Raw genomic sequence first — 19,832 nt, forward strand, 5'->3', positions numbered from 1 at the left:
AATGGGTGCTGAACCCATTCACAAAAGTGTTTCTTTACTATGCAAGCATTTACGCGAGCGTTTGTTTTCGGTGATAAAAAAAACCGATGAACAACAAAAAAAAGCACGAAAATTGCGCGTGTGAACCTAGCTATCTGTTTATCGACATTGAGAAGAAAATAAATATTCATTATTTTAAGATTTTATCCTGGCATACGAACTTTGGTAAGGAAAATAATTTCAGTGAAGCTGACTTTTGGGATATAGATAGATATGATACCAAAACATATGCGAACAGTCAACAAATTGCTTTTAGAATGATTATGTAATCCGTTCTAGTTCAATGTCAAATTTCACTGTCCATTCGTTTTTCAGTGTACAAAGATAAAATCAAACCCAATATTATTTGTTTGCATTCACTTTGATCGACGATTATTGTTGTTTTTTCACTATATTAGGATATAAATAAAATCATCCTAAATATCTTTATTAAAAAAACAGCATGAGCTCAAAACCATCACAGAATCCAGAATCACCAAAAGTAAACAACGGCAAACCTGACCTAGTTGCAAATCTTGGCACAATCAACTGCGACAATTCGTTCACCTGTGAGATACAGCAGGATAAATAACACAGCAGCTTTCAGCCGTTTGCTAGACAAACTAAAAAAGATTACCGCCAGCACAGAAAAAAAACACAAACACTCAAAAACCGCAGTCAACAACTCATCACACGCTAGCGTGTCGCATGACAGTCCATTTCAAACCTAGACGTTCCAGTGAATTTGCAATTTTCACTACCATCTGTCACAGTTAGTGAGCGACATGAACGGGCGCCATTTGTTGCCGTGAAAACTACTAACCGTCGCTGTTCCAAAAATAGGAACTGTCCTTTTCATTTCATAGCAAACGTCATGCATTCCATAATAAGAAATGCAGCTGAACGCGCTGCTGTTTACATTTGACTGCATTTCCCCAGCAACTCTCGTTTGAATGTCAATGGTACAACACAACGTGGGCAGAGAACGAACTCTCACGATAATAAACAGACAGAACAGTTTGCGAAAATTTTAATTCACTTACCTCGATACTTTGGAACGAACTGCTGGATATCGCTAGGAATGTTTTGGTAGAACTCTAGTTCACGTTGATTCAACGGTTTGATGACGGTGCTCTGGTTCAACAACAGCAGGCGAGTATGGCCACCGACCTGTAATCATGAAAAGTAAACAATAATTTAGTTCAAAATGTGTAATTTCCCAAAAACGACTGCTAGCGGACAGTACTCTATGAACAGACTGGCTCAATTCTTTGATCATGTTGAGATTCGCACAAAAAAATTGTAACCTGAAAATGTCTTAATTATGTTGGTATAAGGCGCTTCTTCAGAATGAACCATGTTGTACCAGTTGTTGATTTTGATATTCTGCAAGTAACATTGTTGATCATAGAAAAGATTTTATTACTTGGTTCTTTTCAGGACCAGTAAATCGATTCCAAAGAACTGTTGTTAGATTGACAACTGTTTCTCTGGCAAATGGGCGGCTAATTTGTAGAACATCACCAACCATTTGTCGAACCATTCAATTCTCTTTCTTGCGTTTGTTTTAGCAAGTTTTTATGTTAATTTTCCGTTATGCGTTTTTAATGAGAATTTTCAAAGTGATGAGTTTTTTTTTGCGAATTTTATGGTGTCCTTTCAATCTAGAGAAAAGTTAGGAGGATTTTTTTTTCCTTTCTGAATTTGACAGGCCTTTCGACAATTGAAGAGAGATCAGAGTACATAATTTGACAGGCCTGTTGCTACTTACTTAGTGTTTTGTCAAAATCCTGCTCCATTTGGTGATTCTTGTGGAAATCGGAGATTTTATCAAAGAACGAAGGATATTTTTCTACATCTGCTCCAAGTAACCCCTGTACTTCTGAGACAAAAACCGAACACTATAACTAGATACGTCTACTGCAGTTAACAATCAATTCAACTAAAAGATATTAATTGAAACTTTGCTGAAGATAAAAGGTACCTCGACATGAACCAGGTACAATAACTGCAGTTGAAGAAAAGTGGTAATGCAATATAATTACAATTTTTTTTCTCTAGTCACGAGTTGGAGGGCGCAAAATTCGCAGCTGAAAATAACAATATGTATGTTGTTGAATATAACAATGTCAAATATGATATATCCGTATATGTTTTTGAAAATTTAAAGTGCAATACAAGTGGGATCATTTCAATCTACAGAAAAGGGGGGATTTTTTTTCCTTTCTGAATTTGAGAGGCCTGTTGCTTCTTACTTAGTGTTTTGTCAAAATCCTACTCCATTTGGTGAGTCTTGTGGGAAATCGGACAAGAAGATCCCTTTTATCAAAGAACGAAGGACATTTTTCTACATCTGCTCCAAGTAACCCCTGTACTTCTGAGACAAAAACCGAACACTATAACAAGATCCGTCTACTGCAGTTAACAATTTTCTAAGTTGATGCACGAAACGTTGAGATGTAGTGTCATCTAAAAAAAATGTTTTGAATAGACTCTCTGAGACTTCTTCGAGTTAACACCAAATCTCGACGTTTCAAGCATTTAAAAAACATTTTAAAACATTTAGCATCAAAAAGAAATTTCGATTTCGGTATTCGGTATTTCCCAAGAAGATAAGTAGATACCGAAAAAAAATTCGAGATAACACCTTCTCTTATAATAAAAAAAATTTCCTTAGACTTGCGATTTTTAATGCGAACTTTCACACACCAAAAAAATTTGAATAATACAGGTAATTCATGTCAAGTGATGGACAATTTCATTTGTAATGACTTAATGTTAGATTAGCTTGAATTTTACTAGTTTCGACTGTAACTTGCATTCTGCTAGCAGGTGCGACTGTATGAATTTAAATGCACCTTTTACCAACCAAGCAGATGTATGCTTCTTTGCCTCAGTCGATTAACAGACGTACTTGCGATCCAATGATTCTCGGTTCAAGTCGCGGCGGTTGCTATCAGTATTCTTTTTTTATTTTAACGAATTTCATGTCATGTAGTTTTAGACACAATATTAAATGTTCATCCACGTGAATTTGCGTGAACTGCGACGCTTCATTTATGTGCATCTAATAAGATGTAAAATCACAGGGATTTTTTTAAGTGAGAGACGAAACCAGTAAAATTCAAGCTAATCTAACATTAAGTCATTACAAATGAAATTTTCCGTCGTTTGACAGATTAGGTCACCTGTGTTATTCAAATTTTTTTGGAGTGTGAATTTTGTGTGAAGTCACTTTTCTCGGATACGGCTGAGCCGATTTCCATGATATTATATTCAAGTCTTATTGTCCTAAACAGAAATCCTGAATTTTGTTTAACTACGACCTCCGGTTCTGGAAGACATCGTATCGCGTAGGCATTCTTTTCCGACATCAATGTCAATTTCAAGTAACAATTCGCTTACGTGTGGCGATCGAAATAGTATTTCTCCTATGGCAAGGGCGACAGAAATAATTTAGTGTAGTGAACATTAAAACAATCTCAAGGTGGTGAGCAAACCTAACGAAACAATTGCACCGATTCAATTGTTATTGATTTCAGGAAGGGCTGTATACTCCTTTTAGAGAGCGAAATTGAAACTTGGCTGATGAAAAAAGGTACCTCAACATGAACCAGGTACAAAACTGCAGTTGAAGAAAAGTGGTAATGCAATACAATTACAGTTTTCTTTTAGTCACGAGTTGGAGGGCGCAAACCTCGCCGCTGAAAATAACAATATGTATATTGTTGAATATAACAATATCAAATATGATATATCCGTATATGTTTTTGTAAACTCAAAGCGCAATACAAGTGGGGTCCTTTCAATCTAGTGGAAAGTGAGGAGGATTTTTTCTACCTTTCTGAATTTGAGAGGCCTGTTGCTTCTTACTTAGTGTTTTGTCCAAATCCTGCTCCATTTGGTGAGTCTTGTAGGAAATCGGACAAGAAGATCCCTTTTATCAAATAACAAAGGACATTTTTCTACATCTGCTCCAAGTAACCCCCGTACTTCTGAGACAAAAACCGAACACTATAACAAGATACGTCTACTGCAGTTAACAATCCATTCATCTAAAAGATATCAATTGAAACTTTACTGAAGAAAAAAGGTACCTCGACATGAACCAGGTACAAGAACGGGAGTTGAACAAAAGTGATAATGCAATACAATTACAGTTTTCTTCTAGTCACGAGTTAGAGGGCGCAAACTTCGCAGCTGAAAATAACAATATGTATATTGTTGAACATAACAATGTCAAATATGATATATCCGTATATGTTTTTGAAAATTCAAAGCGCAATACAAGTGGGGTCCTTTCAATCGAGAGAAAAGTGAGGATTTTTTCCTTTCTGAATTTGAGAGGCCTGTTGCTTCTTACTTAGTGTTTTGTCCAAATCCTGCTCCGTTTGGTGAGTCTTGTGGGAAATCGGACAAGAAGATCCGACATCTGGGGAATACGTCGGGTGAAGCAAGATTTCCCATTTCAGCGTTTCCAGGTACTTGAGGCCTCGATGTCCCTCGGTTTCAACTCGTACGGCACTCAGTTTCCTTCTTTCTGAATCATGCCCAGGGCCTTGAGACGTTTTGAAATGGCTTGCTGACTCACTCCCAACGATTCGGCAAGCTCTTCTTGGGTTTGGCACGAATCTTCATCAAGCAATGCTTCTAGTTGTTCATCTTTGAAGGTTTTTTCTCTTCCACTACCATCCATGTTTGTCTTCGAAATCGAAATCACCATTTTAAAAACGTTGAAACCACTCCCGACACGTTCTTTTACTCAGAGCAGCATCACCGTAAGTTTCTGAGAGCATTCAGCTGCATTTTTTCGAATTGTAACAGAAAAGTAAAACTTCCCGCAAACGGCGAGAATTGGGCCCAGAAAACAGACATTTTCAAACGGGAATAATACGAAAACAAGAACAACTGAAACGGAGATGACAATTCGTTAGGCACTGTACACACTCACTTTAAAGTCATTATCATCTATGTATTTTGACAAGCCTCAGCCGGTACAGTCACCTAACGGAAAACGGCGAAAGCAAAGTTGTACACCTGATATAAAAATCCCTATTCTTTGTTTGAATGAAATTGTCCCTACATAGATAATTATGTTCCCTGTGAACCTTCCATGTGTAGCAAGATGGGAATTTTTAAGGGAAAAAATTACTAACAAAAACTTTTTCTTATCCAGCACTGCTATTTTTCGATAAAAAGGCACTGGATAAAAATTTCAGTTTGGACGAAAAATAGTTCTTGTTAGAAAAATTTATTTTTACCTGGAAGTGCCTATCTTGTAATGTATGAACGAATGGTAAGAAACATAATCTTGGGACAAAATTTTATCAGAATCAAAAATGGGGGTTTTCGGTACATCGATTTTAAATTTGCAAAGTCAATTTTATTGAGCGTAGAATTCGCTAAAGATAATTTTCAGTAAATTAGACAAGCTCGTGAAAAATACCGGTACAACACTTTTTTATACGATTTGTCGTTTTTCCACTAAAACTATTAAAAAAATAGGTTAAAAAGGTTTGACCCTTCTCAAAAACGCAGTTTAGATCATTAGTTTACGTTTCGTCTTTGACTCTTTATGTTGAACTGCTAGCGCGACCTGACGGCTCAACTTAAACCGTTAAGCTAGGAAAAACAAAATATGCAAAGTTGCTTTTTGTGTCAAAGTCTACATGTCTAGGCAGTTTCATTCAAATCTGAGAGGGTGCTTGCCAACATTTGTTCGAGTTGACGCGAAATTCGCCACAATTTTATTGAACAACATACATAAACTTCTCTACTTCGTAGATGATGACCAAAAACTCTCCTTTCCCTTTTACTGGTACCCTGTTCCGGAAGTACCGAAAATAGTGGTCGAAATCTCTACTTCAGAACTCACTCAAATTTCCTAGGCTGAGAAAATTTTCGCAAATTTAGATTCAAATGAAAGATAACAAAATCCTATACAAAGTTTTTGAACTTTATCCGTATCCGACTTCCGGTTCCGGAATTATGGGTTGATGAGTGCTTAAAATTTCAAACCGCCGTTTAGAGCCCAAATAACTTTTTTGAAGAATACTGCAGCACTTTATATATAAGAATATGACCGATATGAGAAAGGTATTGAAAACAGCTTTTATCGTCAATACGCTACTTTACGCTGTTAACCATGATCAATCGGAAGCTCCGGTCCGAAGAAAGAACATCGATTTTTTGTCATTACGAAATCAAAAATGAAAGTTTGAATCAGTATATATTCAAATTGCCGAAAATTCACCACGATTTTTCAAAATGGCAAAACTTATAACTTTGAATTCAAGTCGAATTTTCATATTCTGCAATTCCTAAAAGGTAGCATTTTGCTTCTAGTTCAACCTCTATTTCTTCAATTTCTGGTGAGTTATCAGTTAGAATCAAAGTGTGGTTCTAAGTCACCCACTTTTTCCTACGTTCGATAGACGAATATATGGAACAAAGGATTTGCTTATATTTGAAAGAATCAAATACGTGAAGCCTAAAGACTGTCCCAGAAAGTATGGACGCACTTTGATTTCGCTGTAAATAGTTCACAAGTGTTAGATATTCAAATTTCATTCGATATACTGATAATATTAGACTACAACAACAGAATATTATTCTCAACATTTGCTACTTAGCCATTGTAGACTAGCTGGCGCACCTTCTTGCGAACGTTCCTCATTAAATTCCGTACAGACTTCTTGGCGACAAGTTTTGACACTTTTTCCAATCTTTTTCGAACTGTTCCACAGTGGTGTCGGCTGCAGAAACATGTTTTCTAAGATGTGTCTTCGTTAATGCCCAAAATTCCTCAATTGGTCGAAGTTGTGGGCAATTTGGTGGATTCATGTCTTTTGGGACGAAAGTGACATTTTTGGTAGTACACTGAAGTCTTTTTTTATGCGAATTTACGTACCACATAAAAAAAACCGCATAAAAAAAAACCGCATAACTCTGAAAATTCGCATAAAAAAAACCGCATAACTCTGAAAATTCGCATAAAAAAAAACCGCATAACTCTGAAACTTCGCATAAAAAAAGACCGCAGAAGGGCAAACCGCATAACTCTGAAAATTCGCATAAAAAAAAACCGCATAACTCTGAAACTTCGCATAAAAAAAAACCGCATAACTCTGAAAATTCGCATAAAAAAAGTCGCGTAAAAAAAAACCGCATAAAAAAAGGCCGCATAAAAAAAGACCTCAGTGTATACCATTCTACCGTTGATTTCGAGTAGTGGCAAGAAGCAAGATCTGGCCTGAACAGGATCCTTGTGGCTTCGAATCATGGGTAGAAGTCGTTTTTGTAAACATTCCTTGATGTATATTTCACTGTTCATTGAAGCAGTGGTGATGAAGGGTTTCGAAATCTTACCGCCGCTACAAATTGCTTGCCAGACCATCGCTTACTTACCAAATTTTTCGACTTCAATCGATGTCTCGGACTGGTTTAACACTTGCCCTTCTTGCACCGTATAATATTGTGGTCCCGGCAAGGATTTGTAATCGAGTTTCATTTAGGTTTCATCGTCCATGATTATGCAGTTCATATTTCCAGCAAGCATCGTATTGTACAGCTTTCGAACCCTCGGCCTTATCGATGCTTCTTGTTTCGGACTACATTTTGGTTGTTTCTGCTTCTTATAGGTTCGAAGATTCAAACGTTCTTTAGCACGAAGAACATTTGACTTCGAAGTGCCCACTTTTTTTGGCCACATCCCGAACTGAAACCTCCTTCTTTGGCTCGAACGCCTTCAGTATACGTTTATCCAACTGAGGGTTAGCAGGACCTTTTTTTCGACCCGTTTTCGGTTTATCCTCAAAGGTGCTATCCTCACCGAACTTCCTGATTGCATTTCGCACGGCTTTTTCACTTACTCCTTCCATTTTTGCTATCTTTCTCAGTGACAGTCCGCGTTCTGCGCATCATTTGTACACAATTTTTCGACGTTGTTCTGCTGAAAGTCCACGCATTTCGAAACAAACTAATGAAAACCAACGAACAACTGCACAAGTGGTTAGGGAAGAGTGTAAACAACAGGACGCAGCCATAAAAATTGACAGATTCTGAACCATTGCGAAATGGCAGCGGTTTTTGGTTGCGTCCATACTTTCCGGGACAGTCTTTACAGTAGCTTAGTGAATTTCAACACCCCAACAAATTACCGAGCCATTACACGAGCCATTAAAAATGTCATTACTAAAAAATAATATCATTTCAATGAACGTGTATGGTGCAGTAATGACGAGTTTTCTATCAAATTTGAAATACATGATTACTTAGTCATCATTAAAAATGACAAAAATAATTCTCGTGTAAGGGCCGCTAATCATTTAAAGCAACCGTGCAGACATATAATTCGGTACTAATCGTGCGATAGGCCCTTCCAAAAGTTACGAAAAATAAAACTGATTACTCGAATTTCAAGCATATTTTGCATGATTTTGTAGATTGAGCTCCCAGTTGTAGAGCCCAGCAATGAGCATTATATTTGGTAACATTCGCAAGGGCCTATCGAATGATATGCTCTAATCATATGTTAGTACAAAATTGTCTCTCGTATTTAGATTCAGATAAAAAGTTTGTTGAAATAGAAAATCAACATCCTACCGTGAACACTTTATCCCCAGTGAAGGAACAGCAGAGCAATTTTTTCGGGTGACTCATCTATAGAAAAACAAAAGACTGATAACATTTTTTGTATCAGCGACAGTTCAAAGCAGTTAATGGATAAGTTGTAATCTGAAGCTGACCTGAAAAAGCCGCTTTGTCTGTTGGTGGCAATAACAACGTACTACTCTTCAATGTGTAATCGACATGCCGTTCGCAATGCTAGAAGTTCAATCGGCTGATGAAATCATATATGGCTAATTACGCACTGCCTAGTACTTAGTCACCATTATCTACCGGGTTTGGTGAATACTTCCGCGTCGTATAAGTCAACTAATACACGACATATGCGTTCAGTTTAAATAAAAAAAAAAGCAAACTCACCTGATTATTGAGAGGATATAGCGCAATTTCATCCTCGTCACTTTCGGTGTCGTGATGCTGTTGCTGTGGTTGCTGCTGTTGATGAAGCTGATGGTGGGGACAATGGTTGTGATGATTGTGATTTGGATGATTCGGATGGAAACTCAGATGCAGTTCCTGTGAGCAGCAGTGACTGACAGCACCACTGTTACAAAGATTGCTATTGAGGCGGTTGTGCACGTGGCAATTATTGCTAGTGACACTCCCGGTCGTAAAATAGCGGGTGTTGAATTGTGGATGCTGCTGCTGTTGTTGCTGCGGCGATTGCGACTGCGATTCTTTCAAATACAGTTCGTTGGCGCTTTTCGTTAGGCCAAAATTGGTGATCCGTGTTGACGATTCATTTCCGTGTGGTTGCTGTTGATGCAATTGAAGATGCTGCAACGACTGTTGCTGTTGATGATGATGCTGCTGTTGCTGCTGCTGGTGATGCAGATGATCGACTGATGTGTAGTCTGCATTTTGAAGCTGTGGACTACCGACGTTGTACAGGAAATTATTCTGTTTTTGTAGCACACTATTGGAGACATGCTGAGTTGTAGTGCGTTCAGTATCTCCCATGCCCCAATGTCCCAGAAAATATACCATACCCTTGTGGCCAAACTAGAACCCGGCACTGACTGGACTGAGTGCACTCAATATCAGGCGGCTGCGCTACGATTGCTCCCGGCGGAAAATGAAACCTTGCTGCACTGACTAGGGGTTGTTCGGCCTGCGGAGCCACCTTAACGAATTTTTCTAAACACTTGAGAACGAAATGTACCGTCGGTCCCGGCGTTCGGTAACTGGCGGAGGCGTATCGAACCGTGTCCAGCGGGTTACTCACGATTGATGATTCTGTAAATGAGCGAGAAAACATTTGATTAGAGACAACCAACTATAGAGTAGTAAATTTTGTTTTTTTTTTCGCTGACATGGTGTGAATTGTATCGTCTGCTGATGTCATCATGATTGAAAAACGAAATCGAAAACAGTGACAGTGATGAGCGAAAGAAATAGGCCATGACGACAAGCCCTCATATGGTGACGAATCAGCGGGAATCAATTAATGTGCTGTTATGACGAACTGTGCTCTATCTCAGGCATAGTAAAATGATAATATTTGTTTTCGTCTCTAGTGTTGTGATTTCACAGTTTTCGTATGCAGTCAGTCACACCAAAATTGGTTATTTTCCTGCATTACTTTTAACGATAACAATTTCCGTATAAACGTAATCGCAATGCGCAGTGATGACGTTAACGGAGAGTTTTTTTTACTTTTAATTCCATTTAAAGCTCGATTACTGACGGCATCAAAAGGGGGCACACATTCGGTTCATTAGTAGATGACGGGAATAACAAAATATGGTGGTGGCAAGTTTTGTTGGGCTTGGGCGATGAAATAGCATGGATTACTATACTCTCTTGAGATCTAGTGCCTCATTAACAATTGGTCGATGTAAGCAAATGTCCGGGGAAGTCAACCTACGTCACTCACATTTCTCCGAGATGGTTCAACGTAGAGTGCCTATAACCAGAGTGACATTGTAATTGACAGCTCGTTTGCTCGTTTGAAACTGGAAGCTGTCATTCCAAATGCACAGCTGTCTTCAATCTGGTTATACGCACTCTAGTTGAACGGAGTATAAAGTTTTACACAAAAATGAAGAACGGAATATAGGCATTGTCTCGAAACTTCACGCCCTGCAATACCAAATAATTGCTGTTGAAACTTACATTAGAGTCTTTATTGAAAACCATTTAATTGTTCGCTACATATAATGAATGTTTTACTTAAAGTTTTAAGAAGTGATAAGAAATAGAATAGAATAGAATCCATTAAGAATTTCCAGTTTAACATTATCTGTCCGCTTAAGTCCCACTATATTTGCCAGGTTTAGCCCCGCACAGACAATTCATTTGCGAGATGCAGTAAAAACACTCAATCATCGCTGGATTCAACACAAAATGAACATTTTAAGGCATTAACCAGACTGTCGTTGCACAGAAATCAAATTTACACAAAAAAAAAAATCAGAAAATTTAATAAAAACGTACACGTCTTGACATGAACCCGATTGACACCACACTAAATTGACTTAACGTCACCCAGCCAACTGACGTCTGTCAGTCACATAAGAGCGCGTTTACAAAGTCAATCCATGGATCGAAATAATTGCTGGTTTAGAAGATATTTAAGCTGTCTAATTTAACCCCGTGTCCGGTCTAGGCCCGGTTTCCCCTATCCGAAATAAAAATCAAAAACTTCTGAATGGTTTCCAAAAAAATTGCAACAGGTTTTTGCTTCAATTGGCCAAGTTAAAAGATTTGTGTTATAAAGAGCTTAAAAGTTTATGAATTTCCTAAGCTTTTCGTATTTTGATGCAGTAGTTTAGCATATATAAATTCAGGAAGGTAAATTGTAAATCCAAATCATGGTCGTGATTGGGTCCTCAAAAATGTAGTACAAATCATTTCACTTTATAGGTTTTGATGAATAAAGGACATAGACATCTCTTTAATTGGTTGATATCCAATTCGAAAAGTCCCGAAATTGCACTTCTCCCCGAAAATCTGCCACCAAAAAACTACAATTTTGAAAATTTGCAGAAGACATAATAATACATTTTCTTGACAAGGGTTCGAAAGCTGTACAATACGATTCTTGCCGGAAATTTGAAGAAAGCTATGGTCTGGCAAGCAATTTATAGATGCGGAAGATTTCGAAACCCTTCATCACTATTGCTTTAATGAACAGCGAAATATACATCAAGAAATGTTTACAAAATGACCTCTACCCATGATTCGAAGCCACAAGGATCCTGTTGTCTTCTGGCTAGATCTTGCTTCTTGCCACTACTCGAAATCAACGGTAGAATGGTATACTACCAAAAATGTCACTTTCGTCCCAAAAAACATGAATCCACCAAATTGCCCACAACTTCGACCAATTGAGGAATTTTGGGCATTAACGAAGGCACATCTTAGGAAACATGTCTCGGCAGCCAAAACCATTCAACAGTTCGAAAAAGATTGGAAAAAAGTTTCAAAACTTGTCGCCATGAAGTCTGCACGGAATTTGATGAGGAACGTTCGCAAGAGGGTGCGCCAGCTAGTCTACAATGGCTAAGTAGCAAATGTTGAGAATAATATTCTGTTGTTGTAGTCTAATATTATCAGTATATCGAATAAAATTTAAATATCTAACACTTGTAAATTATTTACAGCGAAATCAAAGTGCGTTCATACTTTCTGTGACAGTCTTTATTTTTTCAATAAGTTAATTATTTCGGCCGCAGTATGACAAGTTATCCTGACCATCCTGTTGAAAGCACATTTCATCCACATCCATATCTTGAAGATTTAGAAACAAAAATTCATTGATCGTGGTTCTGTATCGTTTCCAATCAACGGTAAAGCGTCGTCCTTTCTCATTTTTAAAGAATTATGGACCAGCCCATAGTTTTAATTGAACACTGATTTTGAATTATGAATTTCCAAAGCTATTCGTATTTTGATGCAGAAGTTTTGCATATATAAATTCAGGAAGGTAAATTGTAAATCCAAATCATGGTCGTGATTGCGTCCTCGAAAATGTAGTACAAATCATTTCACTATATAGGTTTTGATGAATAAGGACATAGACATCTTATTGATTGGTTGATATCCAATTCAAAAAGTCCCGAAATTGCACTTCTTCCCGAAAATCTGCCACCAAAAAACTACAACTTTGAAAATTTGCAGAAGACATAAGAATACATTTTCTTAACAATACAATTTTGTTACAGTCGTACAAAAACCACCGAACTTCCGATTTGTTTTCATCAACTCAACTTTATATTACGGCTGTTATTTAAGGTTTTAAATTACCAAAACAAATTTCGTTTTAACTATAATATTCAGATACTCATACCAAATTTTACGCAGTGACTAGAACTGGTTTTCTCATTTACGCATGCTTATTCTTGGAGATTTCGTTTCTTAGTTCTTCAGTAACTTTTCCCGCAATATATCAATATTCGATTGATTTTATCGCTAGCAGGCAATGTCCTTGCAAACATTTTTTTATCAAGTTTAGCCTTGGAAATAATGTCATTCGTTTTCTTGCAATTTCTTTATTACTTAGTGTTCTAGCATTTTAATAACTTTTAACAGGGACAGTTTTTCTCTCTAATCGACATAAGAAAAAACTTTTTACATTACATTAGTTTGAGCCAATTAGACAGAAACAGGAAAGTTCCGTTTTGAAGAAAAAGTACCGCCCAAGTTTACGAAATACAAAATTTTTATGCGACTTATTTAAGTGAATTTGTGCGTTTTTTATGCGAATTTTCGAAACTAGGCGGATTTGTTTTATGCGGTTTTCTTGTTTCGTCTAAAAAATGCCCGAACTGTCAAGATCTAGTGTTATCTCGTGAAAAAAAGTTGTCTCTCCTACCTAGAATTTTCCACGAGATAGCACCAGATCTCAACGTTTTATGCATTTCTAAAACAATAAGAGGGTGTTTCTTGATTTGAAATTTAAATAAAACACATGCCAAATTGAACACTGATTTTGAAAATGAATTTCCACGATGTAGAAGCGTTGTTCTGGAGTTAAATTATTCATGTTTTGTCAAACAATACAGAGTAGAGACTTCACTCTACACTGTCAAAATAACTTTCAAACAATAGAGTAATCTCTATTGAAAAAAAAAACAAACCTGAAACCCCCGTTAGCATCAAAAACAAAATTCGGAAAAGTTTCAATTTTGTTCAAGTCTCAACGTCAATATTTTTCAAAAAGGAATAGTTTTGCGGATTATATGTGAATTTCTTAAATTTTGCAGATTTTTATACGAATTCCTTAAATTATGTCGGTTTTTATGCGAATTTTCAAAGTTATGCGGTAAACATTGTTGTAATTTATTGATGCAAAAGATGAGGAGGTTTTATGCCTGTTAGAGAGAAAGACTGTAGGGTCTCGCTGCTTCCAAATAAACAATGAACGCTTGAACAAAATCGATCAGTGTTTTCACTTTCTTAACAGTTGAGGGGCATTTCTGAATGTTTCAATACATTTTCAGATTTCAGTTTTACAGATAATTTGCACTTCAACGTTGTTTTTTCGCACACACTTATATAGGATTCAAACAACATTTCACACAACTCAGTATTCAGTTTCAGCATTTCCTATTAAATAGATCAAAACAAAAATTTTTCCGACATTAATTCAATTCATGGAAAAAAAAACAAACTTCGAAGCAAAGGAAATCCCACAAATAAAATTATTTCGGTGTCCCGCTTTCGCAGCTATCACAACGCTTTGGCAGCAGTTCCGCAAACCATTTTTCGGTTGTTTTTATCATCAAACCGACACTCGCCTTATGGTCGGAATGACAGTTTCCCCAATTATCATGCAATTTTTTTGGCTAGGAATCCTTGTCCGCTATGCAACGAAAAAAAACGACATCTTCCCATCCCACCTTAAACATACATAAGCTGCCGCTCAACCCATTTTCTTGGTCGTCTAAAAGTACATAGCTTTTTACGTCCGATACATAGTATTCGCGTTTTCAGTTTCTGCACCTGACGTGGACTCAGATAGACGCGACACGACGTCTCAAATGCTTGCACCGTACGCGAAAACGATGACGGTTGCAGTAGCGTGAGATTCTTTGATACGGATCAAACTTCATTTAGAATCTTCGGCCACGGTTAGTTGCCCTGTAGCTGCAACTGCAACAGAGACTTTTCTTCTTACATAAAACCAGACACACTCGCGGTCAGTAGTTTTCCGCTAGTTCTTCAATGTTCCACAGAGACATGTGCACAACCCGGACGAGAAACACACTCACTTTGAAAACTGCTGAAAATTCCCAGCACGCTAAACATTCGCGTGAATCACAGCGGTCCGTATATGGTTCACTATAACTGTCTAACTTTACTGCACTTTGTACACACTAGCGACCAACGAGAGACTTGTGGTTCAGATTATTTCCTCCCTGTGAGACTGCTTGCTAACGACTGACCACAAACAGCTGCCGATCCTCCCGATAAAGTGTAGAGGATTCTCCCTAGAATAGCATGTGTGGGGCCAGTGCTGCCAGATGTTTGATGATTTGATTGCACGCGCAGCAACTATTAAACAGTTTGGTTTGGAGTTCAATCCTCGAAGGTTATTTTACCATACATACACACACACTATATCTAGTGCGTCTCTATCGTTTATGTATACTGATTATCCAAATGTGACTCGCAGATAGCACGGTGACGCCATTCAGGTCGGACACGACCAAACACAATTGGTGAACATATTGAAAAATGAATTTTGCTCTATATACATTTTTATACAGCATAGAAAAAGTGACTTTCAAAAGGAAACACTTTTCTCGTATGGATCACAGAAGAAAAATATTTTTTCCCATAAAAGGAGACTTGTTGGAATGTTGTTAGCAATGAAAGTTGATGAAATAAATTGAATCACAGGTACATTTGAAATCCACTAGAAAAATTGTTATTTGAAATTCAAACTCATGAAAAATTCCGTCAAGCTTTCTTTCCAGGGAATGTCATTGTCATTGAACAATTAACACTGCAAGATATTTTTAATACCTATATTGGTAATCTTTATCTCTTTATTGATAGTTATTACCAATTCCCGAGTGGATTCTGGTGGGAGTTTTATGGTCAAAATTAACAAGTTAATTTCAAATTCAAATTCCTATGCACTTCAAATGAAAATGTACTCCAAGGCTTTATTTTCTGCAAACACTGTCCATAACGTTTTTTAATCATTCGATACTCGCTTCAAAACTGCCAGAAAGGCTGGAAGCGGAACAAAAACGGATCTTAGGAACCACCAGATGGACGCGAAGGTGAAGCAAATACAGCAGAAGAGACCAGATCTTTTGGTACGATCTGAGGTGGGAGTTTTATGGTCAAAATTAACAAGTTAATTTCAAATTCAAATTCCTATGCACTTCAAATGAAAATGTACTCTAAGGCTTTATTTTCTGCAAACACTGTCCATAACGTTTTTTAATCATTCGATACTCGCTTCAAAACTGCCAGAAAGGCTGGAAGCGGAACAAAAACGGATCTTAGGAACCACCAGATGGACGCGAAGGTGAAGCAAATACAGCAGAAGAGACCAGATCTTTTGGTACGATTTGAGGCTAGAAAAACAAAACGTCTCCAACTTCCGTGCATACCTTCAAGCACCGACAAGGTATGCGGTCGCTCAAAATGAAAACTGTACCGAAACGTCATGATAAATAGAATGTGATGGCTGAAATCCGGACTCGCAAATTGCATCGCGATTATTTGACGAAATTTTTCTTCGTGATAATGGAAGATGAAACATATGTGCTCGAAGACTTTATGCAGCTTCCCGGAAAATGTATTTATGTTGCCATGCAACGGAATGGTGTAGAGGAGCATTTCAGGACGAAATTTCTCAAAAAAATATTTAGTTTGGCAGGCGATATGGAGCTGTGGTTGAGCAAACCAAAGTTTCACCACTACTGAAACGGTAAACAAAGAAATATTACGAGAAGAATCTTGCCACAACGCCAAAGATGTTTTGGAATGGTACAAAACGGATGGAGTCCAAGTTGTACCGAAAGTGACAAATCTACCTTACTGTTCGAAGTTGCGACCTATCGAGCGGTATTGAGCTTTCGAGAAGAGAGAACTCTATCAATATAAACAACAAACTATAACTATAGAAATATTTCGAAAACCTTGGGCAAAAGCAGCTTGATCGGTTGCAGAAAAAAACTGCACAGACCCGAATGGCCGAAAAGTTCGTAGTTTCTTCATGCAACCTAAATAAGTAAATGTAATTAATTTCAAGATGACTGATAATACATAATTGAATAAATAAAAAATGCATCTTGGATGGAACAAACAGCAAATTTGTTTTATTCCAAATTTAATATGTCCAGATTTTGTCGCGCACAAACCTTTTATAAGAATTAGGTATAAATCTGTTAAATCTAATCAGTTCATACGCACTTGTCTGACTTTCGACTGAAATTGGATACTAAATGTCATGCATTTGAAATTTATCTACTGTTTGGTGGGCGGAATTTGTATGTATTACCAAAAGAGTTCAATACAATTTGATTTGAATAAGATATGAGGAGACTTACACTTACAAATTAAGTGTCGAGTCCAATGCGGTGAAAAACCCTTCGTTAGGTTTCGATTTTTATCAGTGTACTAACACATCGGCCAATTACAAGTAACGAACCAATAATTGCGTGCAGCTTTTACTTCTAATGAAGAGAGTTACCGTCGCAACGCAAATAAAATTATGACGACAATTTTATGTTCTTTAAGCTTATCTTATAATTTATAGTAGTTAATCGCTTGGTTCAAATAATGTTCTTAAGTAGATTAAATAATAAATAACGAAATAGCTAATATGATATTTAAAAAATAAGAGGAATATGTTTTATTAAACTCAAATCGCTGTGACTATATTAGTATTATATTAGGTTAAGAATTCTATGTAAAAGTGATGATACGGCGAAGAAAAACTTATGTAAATTGCCTTAAGAAATAATCGTATTTATGAAAAAAAGTTTTATGTTCAAATTTCCTATACTTAAGGCTTCCGTAAATTGCTAAAAAATACTCTTAGAAATTATATAGGATTAGTCCTGAGGGTACACGCGACCTAGAGATTGGTAGGAAAAAGGGGAGACGGTGCATGCCTAGACAAGATTAATCGCGTGTGAAAACTTTGTTTAGCTTTCTCTCGAAACCACGTTTTTTCAACTGGGCGTCACTTGTTTACTAAAACTATTGCACGTATCAACATGAAGTTTTATATATGTACTTTTATTTGTACAAAGTATAATTTTGAAATAATGTTTAAACAATACGTGGATACTTTTTAAACATGTTTTTTGGAGGAACCTGGCCTTAAGAGGTATTGTATTTATTATCTGAGTTTGTTGTTTCAAAGATAGTGGGTTTTTTGCCTGTCTGAGCATGGCATGTAACATATGTTCAACTCATGATGAACACTAGGATATGATTCTGTAGATCAAGAGGAATAAATTTGTTCATAGTGACATTTTTCTTAAAAGTAACCATTTTCTCGATATTTAGTTTTCCGCCCTTTCACAATAGCTTTTGGTAACAGATTGGTGTTTCCCTCTTTACAGTTTATGTACAAATAATTTGGTATTCAATTTCGTAACTCTACGTCAGAACTAAGCATAATACTATTTTTTCTTAATTTTATGCCAAACTATTTATTAACATCAACGCTTGATGTTGAAGCAATTATTGTCTTTGAAAAATGAAAAAGTTACAGGTAAAACAATTCACTAGCATTTGCATATTTCAAGTTCGTGAAGAAATATAGTTATTTGAACACAATTAAATTATTCTACAGATGCTGAAATATAGTCATTTGAATGCCGTGTGGAATCCGGCGGAAAAATAGAACCAAGAATAGATCCACTGGGTTCCTGCTTCCATGTCGTAGAAGGCGACAATTGCAGGAGTTTCTTTTTCCTTTCAGTTATCAGATATTTTCAATGTTTCACTTCTGATTACTCTATTTTACTATTACCTACTATTACTTTACTTACTATTACCTCTTCATTCAACGTATCAATTTCCGTCTATCTTGGGAGAAAAGTTTTATTTGGAATGTTTTCTTCTTCGATGTTACTGATTGTCTTTCAGGATTATAAATTGAATTATAAAAATCAACTATTGCGCAAATCCGTTGATATTACAAAGTTAATAACAGAGATAACATATATCGGTATATTGAATACAGTTTATATTAGTATTTCAAACAATAAATTAAAATTTTTCTCGGTAGCCGGCTGCCCAGATCAACCAATATAACCAATTAATAATTTTAATAAATAATTAAAATAACAAAGCAGAAATAATAAAGAATCAAGACGCGCCTGAAATCTGTTGACCTTTATTTGGTGATTTTAAATGATTTTACAACAACTGTTTAGAATATGTCAATGCAATGCATCAACTATTTTGTGTAAATCTGATTCACTCGTTTATTTTGTATCACGTAATTTCATTTATAAAAAATAGGAAAGTTTTTATTCTTTACGCGATAGTATTGCAAATTTTTCTTCAGTTTCCTCGAATAAGAGCTGTGAATCGGGACTTCCCTGACTTTAATTTAGGTTATTGTGGAAACTTTCACTCGGGAAGTCAGTGAGTTTAGTGGTGCATCCGAGCATTTTGAATTCGCGCGCGAATAATACCAATACTGAAATTTTTACTAACAAATATCCTTCTCCCGTGACACTTGTGTAGTGCGCAGTAGTATATACGGCCTCTAGTAACAAGAAGTGTTGGACTAACATCCCTTCCCATTCCTTAGACGATCTACGTTCGGGCCTGGCCGGCGCCGGTACTGATCAATAAATTCTGGGGTTACCAGAAGATGTACATTGAAGGATGATTTACCAGTCCCAGGTGGATCATCTAAAAATTCCCTGTACAGTTTCAGCTAATCCCGATCAGTAACGGAGTAGTAACCAGGGGTGGTCGATCAAGCTCAAGCTCAAGCTCAAGATGCTGAAATATAGTCATTTGAATACCATAAAATAACACTTCAGATCAAATGCAATTATTTGAAAGCAGGAATCAGGTTCAGGTGGCACGTTTTGAGACTTTTGAAATTATGGAAAATTGCAATTTTGAATCTTTGTGGAATATACGGGTGAAAAAAATATTAAATGAGTTCATAGATAATTTGTGTCAATTTGTATGCGTTGGGGTGAGGTGCGTAGTTTCAACACATGTTCTCGCTTGATGCACCGGTTGTT

General features: G+C 36.7%; 1 protein-coding gene across 2 annotated transcripts in view; it reads right to left on the reverse strand.

Annotated features, from left to right (window-relative positions):
• The window catches only part of LOC131436024 (uncharacterized), a 156,253-nt gene that overhangs the window by 37,763 nt on the left and 98,658 nt on the right, over positions 1–19,832 (reverse strand). Inside the window, exons 1-4 of one of the 2 annotated variants that reach the window (XM_058604444.1) lie at positions 14,862–15,044; positions 9,636–9,882; positions 9,007–9,562; positions 1,062–1,188 (exon numbers count right to left, since the gene is read on the reverse strand). In XM_058604444.1, the coding sequence (XP_058460427.1) occupies positions 1,062–1,188; positions 9,007–9,562; positions 9,636–9,882; positions 14,862–14,898 (967 nt within the window). In that variant the 5' untranslated portion in view covers positions 14,899–15,044. Of the gene's footprint in view, positions 1–1,061; positions 1,189–9,006; positions 9,883–14,861; positions 15,045–19,832 lie in introns of those variants that run through there. The other variant, XM_058604445.1, reaches the window with a different exon arrangement.

The sequence above is a fragment of the Malaya genurostris genome, chromosome 3, assembly GCF_030247185.1.
Source record: "Malaya genurostris strain Urasoe2022 chromosome 3, Malgen_1.1, whole genome shotgun sequence".
NCBI lineage: Eukaryota > Metazoa > Arthropoda > Insecta > Diptera > Culicidae > Malaya > Malaya genurostris.